At 33.0% G+C, this 26,445-nt stretch overlaps 1 protein-coding gene across 1 annotated transcript; it reads right to left on the reverse strand.

The window, feature by feature from the left end:
* Window positions 1–24,128: 24,128 nt before the first annotated feature.
* Window positions 24,129–26,062, reverse strand: LOC121219888 (homeobox-leucine zipper protein HAT4). The gene is made up of 4 exons (XM_041098564.1): window positions 25,625–26,062; window positions 25,016–25,329; window positions 24,807–24,886; window positions 24,129–24,711 (listed from the first exon to the last, which is right to left on the reverse strand). The coding sequence occupies exons 1-4, from the start codon at window positions 25,806–25,808 to the stop codon at window positions 24,384–24,386; spliced, it is 906 nt and encodes a 301-aa protein (XP_040954498.1). The 5' UTR covers window positions 25,809–26,062; the 3' UTR covers window positions 24,129–24,383.
* Between the last annotated feature and the right edge of the window lie 383 nt (window positions 26,063–26,445).

The following is a 26,445-nucleotide window of genomic DNA, read 5'->3' on the forward strand; positions in this document are numbered from 1 at the left end:
CTAATATTTTTTATAATTTACTATTTTTACTATTTTAATAAATTTTATAGTTTTTTTAACAACTTTTTAATAATTTTATCTTTTTTTTTTGTTCTGAGCTACATTGAGTAAACTTAGACATATAGTGGTTTAGATTCAAATAAACTTAGACTCATTTGTCTAGATTCATTCTAGATTGTATCTTTCATACTTTTTTTATAATTTTTTTATGATTTTTTTTAATATATGTTATGTGACATGCCAAATCAACATACTTGTACATGTGGTATGCCACATGTCAACTGTTTATTTATTTCATCAGTCACGTAAGTATTCATCGACACACAAATTGGTCAACAATGGTTTTCATTATCAAAAATACTTAATTGATTTTTTTTGTCACTAAAAGCTCAATTGAGTGCAATTTTTAAGGGCTTAATTATTTTCACTAAAATTTTTTTTAACTTTAAGCTTAAATATAATAAAATATTTTTTTAATATTCAAAATTCAATACTAAAAATAAAAATTATTCAAATTTCAATTTATTAATATAATAAATAATAAAGATTTTTTTTTAATTTAAAAGTTTCTTTCCAAAATTGTTCCTTATATATTTTTTAGGTAATAATTCAAGTAATCAAAATTTATATACATATCATATAACCATAAATATTATATACAAAATTCATAAGTATATCATATAATAATATTAATTATGTTTCTAAAATTCATATATTATATAATCATAAATTTCTTGATAAGTGTTAAAAGTATCATGTTTTAACCTCATTCTTAACGCGTTTTTGGGTGATTATCCGGTGCTAATTGTGAATTTTATACTCCTAATCCTTTAAATTCATGTTTTTTATGCTTTATAAAGCACTTGAGAGCAAAAGGAGTGAAAAACAAGAGAAAATTAGAGTGTCGGAACAAGTTGAAGGAGCCACACAGGTTAAAACATGTCACACGGCCAGACCACACGGTTGTGTGACCCACACATACATGTGGTAGACCGTGTCAATTTCACGGGATTGTGCACTGAACTGCGAAAAATCATGATTTTTAGGTTTTTGGGCATTCTAAAATGTATATATGACAAAAATAAGAAGTTAAGAGGGAGGCATCAGAGAATACTAAAGAAAACAACTCGGAAAATACTATTGAAGCCGATTTTGAAGTAAATTTGCGTCGAGATTGAAGATCCCAAGTTGATTTCTTAGGAAGTTATCATGAGTTTGTTTTTATTTCTTTTAGTTATATTGTATCTTGGATTTTTTTTTTTTTTCGAGCATGAACTATTTTTTTCTAAATACATATGGGAGATGAACCTTATGATGGATTTTGTCGTTTGATTTTTATTTTGCTCAATAAATACTTAGTCTCTTGCTCTCAATTATGTGTACTTAATTCTTGGTTTGATATTTCTAAAGTAGTAATCCATGTTCACTGTGCTTAAATCGGTGGTTGAATTGACCTTGCTTAAGATTAGATCTTGCGTAATTGAGTGGAGTTCCATGCAATCCTAGAAATAGGACAACATAAATCTACCCAATTAGAGTCAAATTTAATAGGGGAATATATAGCACAAGTTAATGCGATAGCAGGGGTTTTAATTAGAAAGAAATTTCAATTGATCAACTTAGAGTCAGTTGCTCTTATGCACGAAAGAGGTATTAGCATAATTTAGGGATTTATACGGATCAATGTGCTAAGTAAAGAAATTGCATAATTTAGATTGGTAGTGGCAGATGAAATCTATACGGATTCTTTTCTGGATATTGTTTCGTTTCTTGGTTGTTATACGATTATTTTCGTGATTTGTTCTGTGTCGCGTTTGCTAGTTAATAAAATTAGTTAATTTTAGTTTTAATCAATCATTAGAATTATTTTTTAAAAAAATAGAAAGACGGTAATTACCAGTACTTGTAGTCTTTATGGGAACGATATCTTTGCTCACCGTAATTATACTATCAATTGATAGGTGAACTTGTCTTAGTCAAATTTTTAGTTAGTTTCATGACAATCATTTCTATTAAAATAAAACACTATATAAAAATTTTGCTTTACATGAAGTGAATATATTTTGTGTAATTACTATGTAAAAGTGAAATTAATTATTACGTTTGAAATAAAAAAAATATATTATAAACTAAGAGAATTATAGAATGAACAAAAGAGAAGAGTAGAAAAATGAAAGGACGGTCCAACTTTCACTTATATACAAAAATCTTATACTTGCCCTCTATTTATAAGGCCTCAATCACCATAGGCTACAAAATTAGAATTAAGGCACCCTATAAATTCTTTAGGGGTTACAAGAGTTGCAAGAGAATGAATTTGGAGGGCTTTGGAAGTTATATGAGCATCATGAATAAATTTACAACACTCCCCCTTGGATGTCCATTAACAAAAATATGTCTCGTTAAAATCTTATTAGAAAAAACCATGTGGGTTAAAAATCTAATGAAGGAAAAAGAGTATACAATCTCCTATTACAAGCTTCCTCATTAAAAACTTTTACTAGGAAAACTTAGTGGGAGAAAACTTTGGTTAAATGAAAAGAGTACAACGTGTTTTAGACTCTTCTAATGGCAACATCACATTCCATCTTTGAGTCGATGCATTTTAATCTTGTATACTAGTCTTTCAAACATTGTGGTTGGCAATGCCTTAGTAAAAATATCGGCCAAATTATCACTAGAACTAATTTGTTGAACTTTTATATCACATTCCTTCTCAAGATCATGAGTGAAGAATAAATTTGGTGAAATATGTTTCGTTCTGTCACATTTGATGTAATCACCCTTCAATTGAGCTACACATGTTGCATTATCTTCATATATAACAATTGACATCTTTTCTTGCAAAGGAAAATCACATATCTTCTGGATATGTTGGGTTAACAACCTTAGCCAAACACATTCTCAATCTGCCTCATGCATTGCAATTGTTTATGCATAATTTGAATAGGTAGCAGTGTCAACTAATAGAGATCTTGAATCACTTGAATAAAATAACCTCATTCCAATAGTTCTTTTGAGATATCTAAAGACATGTTTAATTCCATTCCAATGCCTATGAGTTGGAGAAGAACTAAATCTTACTAACAAGTTCATAACGAATGATATATCCGGCCGTGTGTTGTTTAGGACCAACATTTACGCAAAGATGAAATGGGTCATTATTCACATCGAGTGATCTTACAACCATTGGGGTACTCAATGGATGTGCTTTATCCATATAAAATTTCTTTAAGATCTTTTCTATATAAGCTAATTGATGGACATGAATTATATCCTTCAAACGATCGATGTACAGGCCAAGACGGAACTTTGTTTTTCCAAGATCTTTCACTTCAAAATTTTTCTTTAAATAGTTTGTTGAATTTTGAAGCTCTTCAGGAATTCCAATAATATTTAAATTGTCAATATAAATAACAATTATAAAAAAAAAATTGATCCAGACCTTTTCATAAAAACATATAGACAAGTTGGATCATTTTAATAACATTTTTTCAACAAATATTTGTTAAGAAGATTGTGCCACATATGTCCAAATTGTTTAAATCCATATAAGGATTTCTTTAATCTGATTAAGCAATTTTCCCAAGAAACATTAAATCTTTTTGGGATTTTTATATAAATTTCACTATCATGTAAGCCATATTCTCATTTTGTTTTCGCACAAACACCCATTTATATCTTACTGACTTTACATCTTTAAGTGATTCGACTACAGGTCCAAAAACCTTATGTTTAGCAAGTAAATTCAATTCTACTTGAATTGTATTTTTCTAGTTTGGCCAACCCTTTCTATTTCTACATTCCTCAACTAATTTAAGCTCGGGATCCTCATTTTCTTTTTCTATTTCAATAGCAACATTATAAGCAATAACGTTGTTGACAACTTTTTCATTTTCATACCATGTTTTCTCGTTTTCATTTATTGAAATCTCTTTACTTTCATCATTCTCATTTTCATTTTCACTTCCAGGTACCTGAATCTCTTCTTCAGTTCTATAATTACTTATGTCTCAGATCTCTTTAGGAGTACCTCTCTCCACTATATGACAATCTTGAATGGTTTGCTTATCTCTTTTTATGATGACTTTTATCTTTGAAACTAATCAATCTACCATGCTATAGGCATGCATTGCTTTCATTTATTTTTAATCAATTGTCCTATTGGAATTTCAACTAAAATCACAAAATTATTTGGTATATAACACTTCGTTATTCTAATCAAATCAATAAATGCATCTGGCAATTAACTTATAGTAAAGTGAATTATCTTATAAACTTCTAGTTCACATTGTTTTGTATAAGGATCGTAGATAATGATAATTCATTCTAAGTATTTTGTTCATCCAACTTATTTATTCTCTCCCCCCTAATGTTGGAAAAACTATCTTATAATAATCGACAACTCAAGTTGTAACTAAATCCCTAATTAATAACAAAAAATATTTAATAATATAAGGAGACTCATATCAATGTACATTCTCAACCTCCTATGATGATCTATCTTTGTACATTGTGGTTGTCACATCCCAAAAATCAGGTTAATAGAATCGGGTTAGTAACTCGGGGGTTAGTGAACCGAAAATCGTAATTAGGTTAGGTAATTAAATTAAATAGGAATAAATAAAATATTAAAACAATTAGAATTAAAATTTTAGGTTAAGAAAAAAACTTAAGTGTTTGGAAATTAATTGGGTTAAAACGAATGTTTAAAATGAAGTCAGATTTGAAAATAATTCAGAAAATGGGTTTAATTGAAAAACAATGACCAAATTGGAGAAGGGAGGAAACTGTAGGTGGTCAAAAGGGAAAATACCCAATTTTTAAAATTTTGTTGGTTGTTGAAACCGCCTACCGTCTCCTTCCCTCCTATTCAACTCCTCTTTCAAAAATTTGCAAAATACCAAATTAAAGCTTTTTCTTCCAAAATTAGTTCATCCTTTTTCTTTTTTTTTTCAAGCTCTCCAAACACAAAAATACTTTTCAATTTTAACGAATGCTCACGTTTTTATCTTTAAATTCTCAAAAGATCCTCACACATTTTAGCTCGAATTAGCTCCATAGCTTGTTGATTTTGTCAATTTTAGGTGAGATTCTGACTTTTCATGATTAAACCAAGTGAGTTGCTATTTCAATTCAAGTTTTAATTGATTTAATCAAGATTTCAACAGATCCATTGATTTTAAATTAATTTTTAGCTTAAAATGGTAGATCTCGTATTACTAATCTAAACTTCTATTTTAAAGTGATTTCTAACCCATTTTGATCTAATTAAAAGGTTTTAATACTTTAATTTAATGAGTCTTTAAGGAATTTAAAGGATTTGGACGTTTTCCCCTCTTTAAAGTTCATTAAGTTTGATTTTTCTGGAAAAATGAGATTCGTGTAATTGGACAAAATTAAGGTTTAGATCTATAATTAAATTATATTTAAGATAAATGAAATTGAAACTAAGGCTTAGAAACGAGATTTGAGTTGTTAAACACCTATTTCGACAAAACTAGCTAAGTTTTCAATATATAGGATAATACGCTTTGATATGTGATTTTAGAATTATTCAAGTGTGTTTGCTTTTCTTTGTAATGCCTTTGTAAAGTGAAAAATCTTTAGGAGCCTCCACAAGGAAGGACAAAGGTAAACAAAAGCTTACTTGAGCTTTGCCATTGAAGTAAGTTGCTAAGGTGAGTGACCTATTGTGCTATAAGTAATGCACAAGCAAGTTGCAAAATACACTAGAAGCTTCATGCTTGCTCTTTTCCCTCTCCTTGACCTTATTTCTTTCTTAAATGGCTAATTCTTTGGACCTTAGTAGACAAAGCTACAAAGTCTCTAATCTTGAGGGCAGACAATAGTACCCTCAATTATTCATGCAAACCTCCTTCAAACCTAACGCACAGACCCTCCTCATCTGGCACCAAATCCTTAGCGTACTTTTTTAGCCTGATAAACGCCTTCTCATACTCAAACACTATCATTTTCCCATGTTTGAGTTTTAGAAAATCCGTCATCTGTTTAATAAAGAGTCGATTGATAAAATTTTCCTTGAACTTCTTTAGAAAAGCATGCCAATTCACCTGATCTCTTGGGACCATGCTAGATACTGTGGTCCAACATTCATATGCCTCGTCCTTAAGCAGAGAGATCACGTATCTCCAACTCTCAATTGGAGAACACCGCAGCTCTTCGACTATTCGACAAACCCTGGAAAGCCGCTGTAACTAGATCATTCTCTTTATTGCATCGAAACTCTTTGGCACCCCGTTTACGGATGGTCTTTATTGGGTCCTATTTAGACACTGCTACAGTTTCAGCTAGAGGTTTAGGATACACTTGCTGTGCAACATCTATTGTCCTTACCATCTCCTCTTCTCTCACCGGTTCGTCATGGCATCTATGAGACGAGGTTGGAACATCTCCTATGTAACGGTCAAACCATTGACCGATAACGTGCCTCACCATTTCCATTAAGGCATCCCAAGCCTCAGTTCCTAATACTTTCCTACTCAGAGATGGTGTAGAGCTGCTCACATATAGAAGAGCATTATTTTGTATTTTGTCACCATCGTCTTCCCTAGCATTCACTGTCATATTTTTTTCTTCACTACATTATGCACCAATTTAATTAGCATTACTATGGGAAATCCAACCATATTTAGGTAACATAATTTGCGAGGTTTCTAACTAAAATTGGTTTCTGAGAATCGATTAAACTGAAGCTCTTATACCAACTAAACTTGTAACACCCCACACCAACCTGATCATCAGATTTGGGTATGGAGCGTCACAGGTTGACCCGATTAGAAAACACACATTACTACTTTTCTTTAAAGAAAAGACCATTATCTATTTTGGCAAATACCTCTTTACCAGAGCGGTATTGCTTTAGTTTAAGACCACTTTTACTTGGAAGTATGATTTATTATAATAACCCATCGCATTTAAAATTTCAAAGATGTTCAGGTTAACCTTTGGTGACTAATTAATTAACATAAATGAGTCATAAATAACATTATGCCAATGAGACTTCCATTCAACATTCGGAGTGTTTAAAAAATAGCATTCAATACAAATTCAAAATAGAGGTATCTAACAGTTGACTTAACACCCCCAAAAAATAAATGTTAACCATGTAAATAAGAAGGCTCACAAATGGCTACAGATCTGGCTGTATCCTTTTAATCACCACGATTGACCTAAAAAATTGAAAGGAAGAAAAAACTGGGTATGTTCATGAGAACTTAGTGAGTTCCTAGGAAGAACAATCCTACCATTATTACTATCAGACATTAAGAAAAATGGACTCGACTAGGGTCAATATCGCAATCAAACTCAGCCTATTGGAGAATAAAACTGGTTTCTAAACTCATCTATGACAGTTGTGGGCACATCTACTTCGCAGATACGCCACTTGCGTGGACTACCATTTATGACTGACAGGCTTACTGTTTATGTTTTCATGCAATGTCACTACCACATGCACCCTTTTTCCACTTACTCCCTTCCTTGTGCTAGCTTTTAATCACGGTCCCCAAAGAACCAATTTTTCCTGTATCTTTATATTTTTTTCATAAGATCTATTTAACAACATCACCTCTGTATCCTCCTACCTCCCCTCCTTGCATGAACACATAGGTGTCCCCCGTAAGGTCGGGTTTTCACCACTCACGGTTTGCATCAAAGTGACATATTAGAGGCAAATTGTATTATCATGTGTCTTCTTTATCTTTATATATAACATCCCTTCATTACCTCCTTACACCCATCTGGATACAGAGCTTGTGCACTAAGGAAAGAGTACACATAGTAAATATATACTAGGTTTTTCGAGTCTGTTTAATCAAATTTAATCATGCATGCATTAACTCTTTGAATGAGTTTTCTTAGACATGAACATCAGACACAAATGACAAAGCCACCTACCTAGTTGTACAATATTTAGAAGTAAACAAATTAACACAGATATCAGACACAAGGTACAGAGGAACTCACCAGAATACTTTACTTAGAGCTTTGTCTACTCTACTAGTTCTTTCCTTTTATTACTGGGATCTTCTCTCATTTCTTTGGCTAAAACAATAAAACTATTTATTTAATCATCGAAAATGACTAAAACTTTACGATTTAGGAAGAATCTATAGACATGGAAGCAATTTATGGATAGAAGATTTCGTCTTACCAAGTATTCGAAGAAATCTTATCAATCCTTTCTCAAGTCAGTTTCTATCTATCTGGTAAAGCTTAAAAGAAGGTTTAAGAATTTACCAACAGACAACTAGCACAAAAGCTCTTCTAAGCTTTTACAGTTAACATCCTTGTTAGCAAAGAATAACACTCCTGGTTTATTCAATGATAGCAAAGTCTAGTGGAGAAGATGAATCAAAAATCTTCTCTCCGCTATCAAACTATCCTATATATAGATAACCAACATCCACTAATTAAATACAATGATATCAAAGTCTTGTAAAATACTCGTTCTCGCATGCTTCCACTAATTAATCATTACTCATTCTTGCACGCTTCCACTAATTAATATGAACATCAGAGACAAATGACAAGCTTATAATTATTACCCGTTTTCGCACGTTTCCACTAATTAATTACATCTTACAAAGCTTTACAAGTGTCTTAATTACTGGCACGTTGCCTCCAATAAGATGCCAGGTGACTTAAACGTATTCTACAAGCAATCATACTTACTTTAGTATCGACACTAAAAGATGGGTGGCGGTCTTAGTAGCGGGAAAGTCCACCTAATAAGCTCATTACCCTAACTACAATCTCACTATCTCTCGGACTAGTACTCCGCAATATCAGTGAAATTCTTCGTAGCACTCTACCTCGAAGTTATCATCCTTATCCAGTCTAAGTCTCGCAACTTAGGCGGTCTTTGCCGATGTAGTCTCCCTAACCGATCCAATTCGCCAAACCAGAGTGTCACAATACAAATGCAAACTTCTGGCTTACCATTGCATGTGATTTAACTATACTAATATATGCATAATATGAACAAAAGGAAAAAAAACAATAGTTTTCCGATACAAAATTCTTTCCCAATATAATAGATTTAATATATAAGCTATTTTGGATCTTCAAATTAATTTTATGTTGTAAAATATTACATTGATATTGACTTTTTTTTACCACATTTATAACATAAGTTATCTCTAATTTTCAAAAGTTATCTTTAGAACCATTTTTTGTTTTATACTTTTCCAATTGTGGTGGTGATAAAAAGTAATACAACTATCCTTATGGTAGTTATTATTATGCCACCAATTTGCATTCACTTTAGGGAATAAAACAAATCCTGTCAGATAGACTTATATCCTTGCAAATAAATCACAAATCCTGTCACACAAAAACTTGAGTTTGAGTAACATTAATTAATATGCCATAAAAAATCCAAACTTCAAAATATATCAAATAAAAGGATGCAACTCATATTTTGATAAATTTTATCACGAAAGCTTTGCATAATCAGTCAACTATCAAGACTATTTAGCTAGGTCATGTATAGAAACATACCTGAATTAAATGTATGAATAAAAGTCACATCTCAAACATTAAAATATGACATAATGCAAGAACTAGCCATTTTTTCATAATCACCATCACAAACATGCATAAAATTCAACTTAAAATCCAACCATTTATATTCATAGAACTTTTTATTTACAATTGCTCATGTCATTTCTCTAAATAATTAATAAATAGAATAATATAAAATATACAAATCACTTCCTTTAATAGTTCTACAAAAGTAACAAGTATCTTAAGGATGTATAGTAAGAAAAATATAAGGTATTTGCAAAATCAAATCACACAAGTTTTTTTATGCTTCTTATCAAACAACAATTGGTTAATAAAACGAAGTTCGTAGAAATACCAATGGCCAAATTAATATAGTAATTAAAAATGACGGCAATTAATATAGTAATATTTGTAAGCTTTTGCCCCACTGAGTCTTCAAGGTAAAATTTTTTTAACGAGGCAACTTATAATAGGAGATTGTGTACTTTTTTTCCTTCATTGAGTTTTTATCCCACAAGATTTTTCCTAATAAGGTTTTAAGAATGTACATTTTCATTAATGGACATTCAAGGGAGTGTGTTGTAAATCCGTTAATAAATGGATGTCCATATAACTCCCAACCCCCCCCCCCCAAATTCATTCTCTTATAACTCTTGTAACCCCTAAAGAATTTATAGGATGTCTTAATTCTCTTTTCATAACCTATGGTTATTGAGGCCCTATAAAGAGGAAGCAAGTATAAATTTTTTGTATTCAAGTGAAAGTTGAATCATCCTTTTTATTTTTTCTACTTTTTCTCTTTTATTCATTTTATAATTCTCTTAGTTTATAATAATTTATAATTTATAAAACATCAAAAATTATTTAAATTTACCTAAACTTATCCAATTCAAATGGACACGAGTCCAAAAAAAATCCCAACATGAGAATATTTGAGGTTGAAACCCACCGCTTACCGCCTCTACTATGAAATGAGTGCAGCAGCTCCAAAGGAAACTGGGTTTTGGAATATTGAAGCCTATGCAATAATGTTTAATGGAAAAGTAGGCCTAATTGACCCAAATTCGTTTTAACTCAACCACAATAAGCGAATAACACTTGTGTGGCTTCTCTTAATTGGAACTTGAAGACCCACCCAATTGTAATATCCCCTAAGAGGACCTTTGCATGCTTCAAATTCATTGAACTTCATATTACTAAACAATTTCTTGAAGTTGGATTCATACCCCAGACGATACCTTGTTGTTTAAGATAGATGCAAGAACCAGCGGAATTAAACATCATCAGGTTCAACATTGTATAAGGTGTAATGTAACAAATAGGAATATGGGATCTTACAAAGTCTACTCGAGGAAGACAGACCCTTCTGCAAATGACAATTGAGGTCTACTACAACTGCAGCAACACAATGGTTGTTTCCTGCCCACGGATAATGAAATACAAGAGTGTGTAGAGTACGCAAATTCCTAGGGCCATCAATATGTGTTCGGCCTGCCATATTTTATCAAACAAAAAATTCTTTCAACTTCAAATTTTCACATTCCAATGGGAACCTAAATCCCTAGTAATTGGAATATTGGTAGTACCTAAAGATTTTTTTTTTTTAAAGACAATCGGTTGTATAAATATTTGCAGATTTTATACTGTTGCTCATGATTTGAAGAATATATTATATATTAAATTATATTATATTATATTATATTATATAATTTCAATGTTGCTGAATTGTTAGAAAAGGAAGATAGATGGCTTGACTTAAACTGTCATTTCCTCCACATTTACTCTCCAATCCAAGATTCCTTTTTCCCATTGGCTATTATGACAAACTTGCTAAAGGGGTCCCCACCCAAAATGCAGGGTTTCCTTTGTTGTTCTAATACCCTGCAAGTATAAAAGTCAAAATATATACTTGATAAAATTTACTTTTCTTTTCATAAAACTAACTATTCAACTGTAATTTCTCATCAATGACTAACGACTATATTTTCATAATTTACCCCCCTTTTTTTCTTTAAATCCATAAATATGAAATTATATCACCAATATTATATTTACTCAAATCCCTATCACTTGCTTTGTGGGTGAGAAACATTTTTTTCCGGTTTTCATTATAATAATTATATTTAAAAGAAAAACAACTTAAAAATTAGTTAGTTAATTAATTACTTTAAGTGAAAGATAAATTGTGATTATAGTTATTATTATAGATAAAAAAATAATATATATTTATGTGTTGGTTTTTTAAAGAGTAGGTAGTTATATTAGTGTGGGTAAAAAATTTTATTTAATAATTTTTTAGAACAAAAATTGATATAACAAGTAAATGTAGATTGGGTTGAAATGATAATGTTGGGAGATTAAAAAGTCATTATGTTTTAGACCAAAGTTAGTATATGATACACTGATAATGTATTTTTTTATTTTACATGTAGTATTAAAAATTTGCCATGTATCTCTTTTTTTATTTTTTAATACTTTATTGTACTCGTATAGAACAATTGTCAATGCCCTTGATCTTGCTTGTAAAATCTAAAAACTCAATTGGTAGTTTTACTTTAGGTTCAAATTCCATCATGTGTAAACATTTTTCTAGATTTTATATAAAAAAACAAAATTGCCTTCAAAATAATATGTGTGTATATATACAGAGAGATATATATACCTTTATAAATATAAGAAGTTTTTAATAAATCCCTCGCTGAGTTAGGACCCGATTGAAGGATGCACTAGTCTAATAAAAAATTTAAATATACATATAGGTAGATATATAGGCTTGTCATTTCAAAAAAAGAAATTAAGTTTGTACTTTAAAAAAAAAGCAAAAAGGTAAGTTATACTATTAGTCACTAAGTTATAGGTAAGCTTTCATTTGGTCACTTAATTAAAAAAAGTTACAATATGTTCACTAGACTATTCAAAAGTTTTCATTTAAGTCACTGGGTTATTAAAATCTATGTTATATGACTTTCTTTGTTCGCACTACTTACACCAATCAAAAATCCTCTTTCCCCTTCTCTTCTACAGTTCGGGTTTTTTTTTCATGAAACAATTTTGGACGTCAAGAATCTACGAACCAAAATTCAAATAATTCTTTTTCTACAACTGTCAACAATGACTGTCAGATTGACTTGTGTTCTACTTGTCAATGTGTACTAATTTACTGTATCGGTCGTTGAATTGTCACTTAGAGCTCACTGACGGAACTTTAAAAAAAAATTAACGGCCTAGTGATTTAAATAAAAACTTTTGAATAGTTCAGTGACTTCAATGAAAACTTTTGAATAGTTCACTAATCAAATTGTATTTTTTTTAGTTAAGTGATTTAAATAAAAACTTGCCCATAATTTAGTGACTAATAGTGTAATTTACCTAAAGTAAAAAAAAAATTAGGAAAATCTTTCATTATTGATTTTTAAAATGAGAATTGAATTATTTATTTAATAAAATAAATTACAGACCGTAATAACATTGTTTGGTAGGAGCTTATGATGATTTCCATTTTTAAGGGCAAAGTTTTGGGTGATTGCAAAAGACTTGAGTTAAAAGAAAAGGGTTTGGGTCTTGTTCATACTCACAGTTTGCAAAAGATTTCTCTTGGAAATTAAAATATAACAGGGAAGAAATACAAGTCAAGACACCTCATCTACTAAATCAAATTATCAAAGTTTTAATTTTGTCAAATACCAAGTTCAAAATGCTTGGGAAAGACAATGACCCCTAAAATTAGGACCATACTCACAATTAATTACATAAACCCTTACTCAAATATGGGTGTAATTGTCCCCCACACAATCCCAATACTCTATAATATAAAAGAAATTATTTTTTTATTTTTTTGTTAAGAAAATAAACATAGATTACATTAACTTAAGAAACTAAAAATCTCTCTAGGATCCTCAAATATTACCAAGCCCTCTACCCTATCAAATGCCATCTTAGCTATACAATCAACATCCTTATTATTTTGTCTAGTAATATACTATAAAAACCAATTACCAGCCTCCTTCAACTTTTGATGTATTCGCCTAATCAGTGTAGAATTCGAGGAAAACATGAAACAGTCATGAATCACCTTTGCTACATTCGTACTATCAGTTTGAATCAAAATATTCTCAAAGTTTCTACTCAACATAATGTTCAAGCCATCTAGAATTCCCCATAGTTTTGCATCCAAGACTGAGCATTCCCCAGACATCTATTATAACAACGATCCACTTACCCTCCCGATCGCGCAAGACACCACCTGAAACAACTTTACCAGAATCTACCTTAACAGCACCATTAGAATTTAACTGAATCAAATTATTCAACCAAGGGGTTGTTCTTTTAACCTGTTACCACCTTACTGAACCTTCCTTGTGATAAGAAACATATTGTTTGGCCCAACTATATGAAATATTAATGATCTCACTAGCATTCCATTGTATGCCCTGAAAGATAAAAAGATTCTTGTTCTTCTAGATACTCCATGCAATCAGCCTGAAAAGGCTAGTCCACTCCATACCACTCAAATCCATTCTAAGATAGTTCTGCAAATTGACTTCGAGCCATTCTTTCAGATTTCTAGAGAAAAACCAGCTCCTCCTATTCACCGAGATTATCTAATTCCAAACCTCATTTGCCCTAGAATAATCTCTAATGGCGTGAATAATGTCTTCCGAGTCATGTCCACAAATTGTGCACGAACTATCTATCTCAATCCCACACCTTACTCGTTTCATGTTGTTAAGGAGTATTTGTTTAAAGACAAGCCAAAGAAAGAACCTAACTCTTTGGGGTCTTTTGTACTTCTACAAGATATTTCAAGATGTATCCATTGGATCCCATGACAGCTTGGTAACTTTTCAATAAGCACTCTTAACAGAAAAGGATCCAGTTGAGGTACCTATCCAGGCAATTTTATCAGGATCCGCCAAAGACTACGGAGGAGGTATATTAACAATATGATAAATAATCTCTTCTGGGATCCATACTCGAAACATGCCAAGGCCACCATGTGAAGGAATTTGATTCACCAAAGCTCCAACACTCGAAATCCAAATATTACTCCAACATTTAATATTATTCCCATCTCTTACAGACCAAAAACTATTTTCACACAGTAGAGGCCATATTTTAGAGCCCTCCATAAAAAGGAACACCTAAGCCTATCCATAGAAACAGGAGCATCTTCCTGTAACATGCCAAACCAGACCCTATAATAGGATCCAAGTATGATGTGTCACTACTGAAAATCAAACAAATTTATAGCAAAACAATTTGGCAGAAGCTTTATAAAATTATTTCAAAGTTATAAATATTAAACATATATTGGTTGTTACTATACTAAAGTTTGAATATAATCATCAATAATTTTAAAAATAGTGTTGAAAGCAACTGGAAGTTCAAATATAATAACTCCATTAGACAGAATATAATAAGTCAAAACCAAACATTGAAATTTAATATGGTTTCATAAAACATCATATTGTCAAAGTAGTAGTTCTTTATACAAATCATTTTCAAAATACATTTACACGCCACCCCCAAAGTCATGCATGATATAGAACAACACAAATAGCTCACAATAGCAACAACACTCTAGCGTAGTCCTTCTAACAAACGTCTTCCTTCAGTCAGCAAGCCTGAGAAGGAAAAGATAACGAAGTAAGTTCATACGAACTTAGTGAATTCCAACGAGAAAAATCATACATATCATTACTTACAACACAACTAAACCTCTAAGAAGCATTTACACATGATAGTCATAGTACCCCCAATGGTGTATACAAAACTGAGATATACTTAGTATGCCAACTTACTTAACACATGGGTGTATACTGTATGCCAACTTAACACAACTCAAAAAATCCATATTCATGTCAGCCACGTACCCATAAATCAGAATCAAAAGCATATAATACAATCTCAGTCACATATATACTCCCCCTTAACTCCTCATCTCATTTCCATTCAAAATAGCATGTTTTATCGTGATCTACCAGTCTAATTTGCAATATAATTGCCTTATCGGAGGCTACACAAACATATCTCATCTTCTCTATCATCATATATCATATCATATCATATCATATCATACATATCAAAAGTAGATGGTAATGGTTTAAGCATGAAGGATGCCACTTACTTAATATCACAAACAAACTATACCTAAATTGATGACATTAGATAACAATTATCCAAACATACACCTTTCAACCATTACAGAGGAAGATTACTTACCTTACACGAATTATATATTAATAAAATTTACAAGACATGGAAGTAAAAAGGAACTCACTAGAAATTCTAACACAAGTCTACAAAGCAAGTCATTTGCCTTTATCACTTGGACCCTCGTTAGCTTCTTGAGCTGAAAGAAAGATAATTATACATATCAAACCATCAATCTATAAAATCTAAACATGTATGCAAGAATCAACAATATTTAATTTAGAAATAGGATGTTTCCTTCCTCACACACCATCTTGACATCTATACATGCAGAATGAAAGACACGTAAATGACTTCAATGATAACCTAAGGGTTCATCAGTAATTACTAGTGAGTTGGTACTAACGTATAAGTTAGTTAAATAATGTGAACCTTCACTTTGAAGTTCTCTAAACTTAGGTTTTTTAGAGAGTTTTCAAGTAAAGCAAAAAAATAAAAAGATGTAAAGGTGTTCAGAAATACCATCGCTATCCTTATATACTTAAGCATAGAAAAAAATATTAGTGGAAAAATTAGAAAATTCCACTAACTCTCTTGATTCTCGTGATTAAGTACACTTAAAAAAATTTAGGTCTTGTTATCTACAGTAGTCTAGTTCTGTTCTAACTAAATCTGAACTTGACTAACCAAATCATCATACTAAAATAATAAAGAAATATAAACAACTTCGAACTTAACGAGTTCGCCCAAAGCATCTAGGTTAGTCAGATACTTAACAGAAGAGTCTACTAAACCTTAAAGCTCACCAAACTAGAAGTTCACCAAATGGCGAATTACACAAAATGTTATACTTAGCCAAGACAAATACATTACTTACTCATATCTATCCTTATTTTACCATCTAAATGCCAAACAGTAAACAAATACGGAGACTCCACCAGGCGAGTTGTTACACTTCTTTTAATTCATATTTAGTCCTTAGAACCTTGACCCATAGAGTAGGTGAATTGGCTGCAAAATTAAAAGCTAGTTTGAGCAATAAAGAGATATTATGAGCCCTCATTTGTCTTAACTCAATACTACCACAAGATCTAGGTTGACAAACTGATTTCCAACTCACTCGAGCCATCTTTTTCCCCTTAGTCGAATTCCCCTAAATAAATTTCCTCACTGTGCATTCAATTTCTTCACAAATCTCTTGCGAAATCAACATAGATTGCATAAAGTAGCTAGGAATCAAAAGCAAGACTAACTGAGCAAGTGTAACTCTTTCGGCCATTAGTAACATTTTAACATCCTAACTTTGTAACTTGGCACAGACCTATTCAACCACAAACCTCAAGGAAATGTTTGTTACCTTCTCATGGAAAAGTGGCACTACTAGGTAGATTTCAAGATTTGCCACTCTTTGAAATCCAATAACGTTGTTAATAGAATCTCTTAGCTCCTCCATTCCCCTACCTGAAAAGAAAACATTTTTCTTCCTCACATTGATTTTATAACTTAAAAGAGTATAGTATTGCTCCAAGATACTTTTAATTTCCTGGCCTGTTCAACCTTTGCCTGTCCAAAAATAATCAAGTCGTCTGCAAAAAATAAATGAAAAAAAGTTGGACCTGACTTGGATAATCTGATGGAACGCCAAAACCAAAAATTAACTGCTGAGTGGATACTATGTCCAAGTCATTCCATACAAAGCACAAACAAATATGGAAACAAGGGACACCCTTGACGAATGCCTCATATCGACCTGAATTTTTATGTTGGGACCCCATTCCACAAAACCTGCATGCACAAACTCGTAATAGCAGACATGATAACCTTACATAAAAATTTGAGAATACCTATTGCATTTAACGAGACTTTAATAAACTCCCAGCTAACTCTATCGTAAGCCTTCTCGAGGTCAATTTTGATAGCCATCCATTTATTGCTCTTTTCTTTACTCCTCATAGAGTGGATCACTTCTTGGGTAATAATAACATTACTAGTAATGTTTTTTTTCTCGCAATGAACCCCATATGCTCAAAAGCAATAATTTTTGGAAAAAAAAACTATAAATCGATTGGATATCACATAGTTTAGGCTCCTAAGATATGGCGCCCTTAGAGCTTTCTATTTGATTGTATCGAAAATCCTAATGAATTGGGATTTCCTTATTGGGTCAGGTCATTTCGGGGCAAGCGAATCATTTATGATAAAAAGGATGAGCTTCAAGAGAATGATTCGGCGTTCTTGCAAAGTGGAACCATACAGTACCATGCATGTGATAGATCTTCCAAAGAACAAGGCTTTTTTCGAAAAAGCCAATTCATTTAGGATCCTGCGGATCCACTCTTTTTCCTATTCAAATATCATCCCTTTGTCTTTATGTTTTCACACCGAGAATTCTTCGCAGATGAAGAAATGTCAAAGGGGCTTCTTACTTCCCAAACAGATCCTCTTACATCTATATATAAACGTTGGTTTATCAAGAATACGTAATTAGGCGAAAATGACCAACACTCTCCGGATTAAAAATATTTGGTATAAGGACTAACAGAGTGTTATTCAAATCCGAATCAATATTCTGACCAACAAAAACCTTCTAGAACCACTCGTAAATCGCCTCTCAAACCACATCCCATTGACTCTAAAAAAAATAGACATGAAAGTCATCACTACCTGGTGCTTTCAACGGGGTCATATAAAAAGAAGCAGACTTAATTTCGTCCACCGTGACCTTACAAAGGAAAATAATATCCTATGGTCAAGTCTCAGAAACATACTAGCTTGTAAGTCCCTAATTTTATCAAGTTTCTCTCCATACAATCTCTGAAAGAATCTTATTGCCTCTTGTTGCAACTTAGCTTCTTCAAAGATCCATTTCCTTTCCCCATTTTTAAGGACAAAGATACGATTAGATTTCATTCTCTACAACGTTCACTTATGGAAGAATATGGTATTTCAATCACCCAAATACAACCAATCACATCTAGATTTATGTTTCCATAGTAATTTTTCATGATGGAGAACCTCTTTTAACTCTTCCCGTACTTGTATTTCCCTTTGAGCCAAAGTATCACCACCTGGAAACTCAAAAGCCCTTTGTACACCAAACAATTCGTGTATTAAATGTTTTTTTATGTACACTAATATGACCATAAACGAACTTATTCCAACACTTAAAATTAACAGTGAAATAATCCAGGAACTCAGCCATACTCCCATTAATTTTCTAGTTATCTTTCACAAACTCAGCGAAACTCGGATGTTCAACCTAGCCTGCCAAAAATTTAAATGAACGCCTTCTAACAAAGAAAATAGTAAGGAAGAGAGGCCTATGATCTGATTTTAGCCTCCAAAGATGAGCCATCGTAGTATTAGGAAAGAACCTTACCCATGCATCATTACCAATAGCCCTATTAAGACATAAAAACACCTCTTCTCTATGACAAGTAAAAAACGGACCCTTCAAACCCAAGTCTTGAAGCTCAGCACACTCCATAAAATTCCCAAATAACAGGCATCATTTTCCTCTCGTTCGGCCCCCTTTTTTATCATTAGAAGAAAGCAATGCATTGAAATCCCCAATAGCAAGCCAAGAAATTATTCTAGATTGGATAATTGATTTTAACCCTTCTTGAAGTTTCTTCCTTTTCTGCTTGCCTGGGCTACCATAAGTGAAAACAACATAAATAGGATAAGCATACACCTTATCAAGAATCCGAATAAGGATAAACTGTGGATGATTACAAATTATTTCCATATGGATCGACTCTTTCCACCTGACCCAAATGCCACCAAAAAACCTATCTGCCTCAACCCGGTGAGAATATTAGAGACCCAACTTAATAATAATTTTGTCAACTGTACCACTACTAACTCTAGTTTCAAGAAAACTCACAGTGTCTAGCTTGAATTTCACTTTATACTCTCGAAAAATGCAAGGAAACTTGACACTGGCACAACCTTGAAAATTCAAGAGAAAATCGACAGATTCATAACTAAAAATAGTAAATTAAGAGAACTAAACATTTTTCTGTCTTGAGCTACCCATCTCCTCAACATGTGTCTTATTCGTACTTGGCCTAACGACATCAAAATCCTCCTCTATTTGAGAATTAATTAATTCTACCATAGAGTTCATTGTATTAGGCAGTGGAACTCAAGCAAATCCAGCTAACTTGAACCTCTCTCTTATTCCAAATAGCCCTAATTTCCTTTCATTCTGGCCAAGCTCATATTTTCCTCATGAAGTACGCATTTTGGATCACTATTGTAGTTTAATCCCACCTGTAACAACACCTCTTATTTTATTATTATGATTTTGATGACCATCAGTTTTTAAAAAAAGTAATTGTCGAATGTTTTCCTAACGTCAAAACTCCAGGACTTAAAGCCACAACATTTCTTGATGTTTCAACAAATATGGGATTAAAGTGGGAGTTTGAACCTTCAGGGACACTAGCACTCATTCAACCTCAATTAGGAATTAAATTATAAGGCAAATAAGATTCGGCTTCCCCTAATCGAAAAACACCAGCGCCTAAATAGTTGGGTTGTGTAACAGCCTGATTTTAGTTAAATCGGAATAGTGATTTTGGAACCACAAATTCGAGGTCATAAATTTATTTTAATACTATTTTTGGTATTTACAGCATGTGATTATATATGTGTGAAAGTTTCGTAAAGAAATTTTACTGTTTGAATGCTTAATTCGATAAAAAGGACTAAACCGTGTAAAGCATAAAAGTTGTGTTCTATAAGATAAAGGTGTCTAATAGCTATAGAACATTAAAGTAAAGGTTCTTAAGTGGTAAATAGGCCATTTGTGAGTTATTGGATGATAGTGAAATGGCTTTTGGTGTAATTACTAATGTTTTTAATGGTAAAATAGTAAATAAGTAAATTAATGATAAAATAAATAAAACCAAAGCTAAAATTTTGTCCATCATTTCTTTCTTGGCCGAATATTGAAGAAGAAAGACACCATTAATGAACACTTAGGGTTTGGCACACACATATCTTGATTAAGGTACGGTTTGAGCTCAATTTTTGATAATTTTTACGTTTTTGAGATCATTGCTTCCTGTTCTAGCTAGCCCATGCCCAAAATTTTGAATTGGCTGATGAATTTGTGAGTTGTCATTGATGATAGCTTGATTTTTTTGAATGTTTATGATGGAAAATGAATTATTGTTGATAGATTAATGTGTTTTGTAAAGTGATTTTTGACAAAAATGTCAAATAGGGATTAAATTGTGAAATATGCAAATTGAGTGGTTGAAATGTGAAATAAATGAAAGTTTTGGGTTGCTAGGGGCACTATAGTAATTCGGCTAAGCTTGGGTTACATTGAATTGTATGAATTTTGTGTTTTTGTGAAATATGGACTAAATTAAACAAATGTGAAACTTTAGGTGCTAAAGTGCAAAAATGTCCAAATAGGTATTTTTTGGATGAAATTGAATGAATAGGTGATTAAATGAGTTAAATTTAAATTCTTATAGATCAAGAAAGAAAGAAATTAGATTTAGATCGAGGGAAATCGAAAGTTGACGAGTAGTTAATCCGATCCGTTCGTTTCCGTACAAGGTAAGTTTATAAGTAAATAAATGTGTTTGAATTCAAATGTATATGTTTTATATATTGCTGAATTGATTTGTATATGGATATATATATTACCGAATTAATTTATATATAGATATATATAGCCGAATTGATTTGTATATGGATATACATTGCCGAATTGATTTGTATATGGATATACATTGCTAAATTGATTTGTATATGGATATACATTGCCGAATTGATTTGTATATGTATATATATTATCGAAATGATTTGTATATGTATACATATATATTACCAAATTGATTTGAGCATTAGATGACTATTTTCGTGCATGAATGGATTTAATTACGAAGTCGAAAGCTCCGAATGAACCTTAGGAAATGTATAGGATATTGATGTCATGATATTAGGACTTTCGAGGTGTGATTTCATGTAAGACAATGTCTGGGACATTGGCATCGAAGTGAGAAAACGTGTAAGACCATGTCTAGGACATTGGCATCGTATATGATTCGTATAAAACCCTGTCTGGGACAGTGGCATCAATATGTGTTAACATGTAAGACCATATCCGGGATATGGCATTGTACGAGCTTTATATGATTTATGTGTGTTCTTAACAATTCTGAATGTGAATTTGAGCTAAATGGTTCAGGTATGTGTGAAGTTATATGTTCATGAAATATTAAGGTAAGTTTAGTACTTAATGTGATAATATGAATTTATATGAGTTAGTTAAATGTATATGTGTCTGAGATTTATTTGAATTCAACCTAGTTGAATTGAATTATAAATATCATTGAGATGATTTATTTGCTTATGGCTTACTAAGCTTCCAAAGCTTACTTTGTGCATCCTTCCATTGTTTTATAGATATATAAATCTAGCTTGAGCTCGGGGATCGTCAAGGATTATCGTCACACTAACAATCGCCATTTCGGTATTTTGAAAGCTTAATATTATGACATATGGCATGTATAGACTATGACTAATTTTGAATTGTATAAAAGTTGCCATACGAAATGGCTTGTTAGAGATACTAATTTTTATGTATATTCGGTCATGTTATAAGTCTTTTGGGAAGTATGTTTCGAGGCATATATGTATGATAATGTTTGGTTATAAGATTCGGCTTGAGTAATGATTTACTTGGTGGATGTGTTTTGTTATAATGTAATATGATTCGATGTATGTTAGTTGGTTCAAAATTTGAATAGTAGAATGATTAAGACTTGGTTAAATTTCAGTGTATGAATTGTATTGTGAAATTGGTTTGGACGGAAAAGAAGTATGGTTTGTATATGAGATATGATTAGTAGACATGAATTGTGATAAATGACTGTGTTAGACTGTGTTGTGTTAGGTAATACCTTATAACCCTAATCCGGCGACGGATACAGTTTAGGGGTGTTACAGGTTGATTCAATAGTTCCATTTTATTGGCCACCTCTTATTCATTCAGCCTAGCTGGAATTACTGCCTTTTCCCCTACCCATTTATTACTTTTCTCACGGTCCAATGCATTTGATCCACTTCTAGTCATATTGGACTCGATCATTGGTCCATCAAGCCCAAAGCCCACTTCCTTTCCAGTTCTCCTATTAATTAAAACATTTGCCCCTTCCTTATCTTTAAACTTTCTTTCTCGATTCTGCTCCAAAGATAACCTAGAATTTTCCCCTTTATTAGTCGATAAATCAAACCTAAGATCTTTCTTGCCGCCCTCGCCATCAATTAAATCATTTAGTACCGAAAATATTGACACCGAACTTGCCTTGCCCGGATTTTTTGCCTTCTAATTTTGTCTATCCCTATTGTTACGCCTATTTTTCCTCTCCACTTGCATCCAGGGCCCGAACACTTCTTCTTCGGAAACTTCCATTGTGGTGGCTCCGGCGCCTAAAGGGATCTTCGATGATCCCCTCTCTTCCCTGTGAAATCAATTCTCAACCGTCTTAGTACAAACCTCTTTGGCATGCCCATATCTCGCACATGTAAAGCAGATCGTGGGTAAGGATTCGTAAAACACTTTTGAGTTTCCCTATTGATTTAAATCTGAGACACTAGAGGTTTATCTAAATTGACATAAACGAACATTCAAGCAAACCTACCTCTTGTTCTGTTGATTGTGTTTAGATTCAGTTTTGCTACCCTACCAACCAGACCCCCAATTTCACCTAGGATTTTCCTATTGTACAGATGTCCTGGGAGACCCAATAGTCTAATCCAAGTCAAAACAATACTAAATAATGTTTGGATCAGATTAAAATCCACCATCTATGGTTGAACGGTCAAATATTGACCAAATATAATTCACGATCCCTAGGTTAAGACTCTGTCAAAATCCTCACTGGACTGGAATTTCACGAAAAAGTAATCATTTCCAATGTCCATAATATGAAATGGGTTTCCACAAGATACTAATCCTGTTATATAGAACAACATATCCAATATTTCGACCCAACAGTTTGATTACCAAAGTCAACTCCATTTCCTTAACCAAAATTTGTTTGATACGATTTGAAAAATTAATCGACAGCATCCCATTGAGAGTAGATTTCATAACATCTCCCTCAAGAAAATCTAGATCTTTGTCCTCTGAACCCATCACGCCAAGTTCCTTCTCTGAATAACCAGAACCTATCCCTAATACCTTGTCCCTCCACGACACATTCAAATCCAGAACCTGATCCACCGCCATATTCGAGACTTCATCACCGCCCATATCCTTGAAGTTTCCATCTTCAAAAGAAAGACTCACAGCTTGGCCCAAATTCTCCCCTTTTATTTGTTTTTTAAGGCACCTTGTAACTTGAATTGGAATTTGGAACACAAGATTAGCTTTCAAGTTCAGTCAAATTTAAAAATTAAACATACCGAGGAAGAGGTAATTTAATTAGGCATCATTGATTAACATTAAAAAAAATAAACTAATTGAATATGTCAACATTAAACAGGGATTAGATTTAGGTGGGCCCAATAATACAAAACATGATGTCCCACCAAAATCACATTCTAACCACCATATCTTAGAACATGGGATTGGTACGATGCTCTAAACAACACTAGATATTCTCCGTACTCAATTTGTGATGCTTTTTTTTTTCATTTGACAAAAACGACCTTGAGCATCGGTTGAATAATTACGATTGAGGCCGAAGAGCATCGAACGGTCCATGAGGGATTGGGGCAGCAGCCGGAGCCCAAGGGTTGATGGGGATGGCCCTGTGGTGGGTTTGGGGTAGCTGATGATGGGATCTTGGATCAACGGTGGATGATGCACCCACTCTCTCACACGATGGGCACATGGTGAGGGTGGTAGGTGGGGTCATTTGCATGTAGAACTGCGGGGAAAGTTTCAGTGCTCTCAGCTCCTGAACTTCCTTCTGCAACCGCCTGTTTTCCTCCGTCAGATTCTCACAGCATCTCTTTAGGAACTCACAGTCAACCTCAGTTTGCTTCAGCTTGGTCCTGCAAAAAGAATTTTAAGAAGTCCAGTATTTAGTAAATAAGGTTACACCAGAAGGACATAACAGTAAATTTACTAACAAGGCAAATAGTTCTACCTCGCCCTTCTGTTTTGGAACCAAACTTCAACTTGTCTGGGTCGCAATCCCAGCTGCTTAGCCAAAGCCATCTTTTGTTTCTGTAAAGATACAAAACAGCCATCGTTTTATTAGCTTATTTACCATAAAAACCACTCCAAATATGTTCTGTTTGGTTACTAAGAAAACAGTTATAATATAACATCAAAGCTTGTGTTGGAATTACTTACTGGGTTCAGAGTGTTGTGTTCTTTAAAGCTTTCTTCAAGAATAGCAGACTGATCCTTCGAAAGTCTAAGTTTTTTTCTCGAAGCGTCACCATCTTCCTCGTCACTGATGCCACGAGAACAAGCTCTTTCAATATCAAGCTCATCTCCATTAGTGCCTTCCCTTTCGCTCCTTTTCCCACTCACACTCGATATCGTGCTGTTCGGAGATGAAACTCCAGCTTCTTCTTCGCAGTCGACCGTAGATGGCAATCTGTTCACGTCGATTCCTCTAAGAAATGATCTAGTCTCGCCTCGGAAAGATTCTGCGTTAGGATCTGCATGCAAATACCGTACTTTTTCAGATAAAAAATGGAAACTTTATCTGATTGTTGAAGAAAAGAAAAAGAATTTTCAGGCTTAGATCTAGAGAAAAGTAGCAGATTTTAGGGTGGGGGTCTGCATGTGAACATGAGAAAACGATTGTCAAAAAAGCTACTTCAAGCATGAGGAAAAAATTTTGGTTGGGTGACAGTAGAGCATTGAAGGACGAAAAGAAATTGATTTCTTTAAGGTTTATTTGGTTCTCGGGAAACCAAAGGGGGGAAAAAAGAAGAGAGTTAAGAAACAAACCTGAAGGAGCAGAAACATCGTTCCACGACGATTTGTGAAAGGCTGTAAACCCAGAAGGGACCGAAGAGCAAGAATCAACGGAGGAAGGAAGCAAAGAAGGCCTTAGATTCAGCTGCAAGGAGTGGTGATTCTGAGGAAAACCCAAACTAAGACTCAAACCCAGATCTTCTTTTCCCACCATCATTTTATATTATTTTCTCTTGTGCCAAACAAAGCTTCGTTCTTCTTTTCCCTGTATGAAAAAGGGTGAGAAACAGAGAGAGAAAAAGGAGAGGAAAAGACTTGGGCTTTGTTAAGGGAGAGAGAGAGAGAGAGAGGTGAGGGGGGAGAGGTGATGATGGGTTGGGGATGTGAGAAAGGGGGGTATTATATAGAAAGGAAAAGAATGGAGTGCAAGTGAAAGTTCGATGATGACTTGCTGTCATTCAGGAGGCCAATTATCTGAATCATGGCAATTTGCTCCCCAAAATAATACCTACCCCTTCCCCCTATGCTCCTTTGTCTCACTTTTAACCTTTTTTAACCATTTACCTTACTAAATGCTCTTTATTATATAAACGTTATGCATTTATGTATTATCTCATTAATAAGTAAATGAGATTTTATGAGAATCATCATTCTTAATGTTTGCTTTTATATATTGTCTAATCTTTGACTTGTTAATTAATTATCTTCTTACCTAATTAACTTTCCATTTCGTTTCTAACGGGGGTGGCATTTACCACGCTTTGGTGGCCAATTAAAATCTTGACCAATAAATGCATTAATAAAGGCATGATTCACTACTTTTGAGTCTTATAAATGTAGTAATCTCCTTTTAA

The sequence above is a fragment of the Gossypium hirsutum genome, chromosome D08, assembly GCF_007990345.1.
Source record: "Gossypium hirsutum isolate 1008001.06 chromosome D08, Gossypium_hirsutum_v2.1, whole genome shotgun sequence".
Taxonomy (NCBI): domain Eukaryota; kingdom Viridiplantae; phylum Streptophyta; class Magnoliopsida; order Malvales; family Malvaceae; genus Gossypium; species Gossypium hirsutum.

Excerpts from the sequence above, each read along its gene's own strand:
- LOC121219888 (XM_041098564.1), bottom strand. The coding sequence starts at position 25,808 with ATGATGGTGGGAAAAGAAGATCTGGGTTTGAGTCTTAGTTTGGGTTTT. Across the intron at positions 25,330-25,624 it reads CGATGTTTCTGCTCCTTCAG|ATCCTAACGCAGAATCTTTC; the intron begins GTTTGTTTCTTA and ends ATTTGCATGCAG. Across the intron at positions 24,712-24,806 it reads TTCCAAAACAGAAGGGCGAG|GACCAAGCTGAAGCAAACTG; the intron begins GTAGAACTATTT and ends TTCTTTTTGCAG.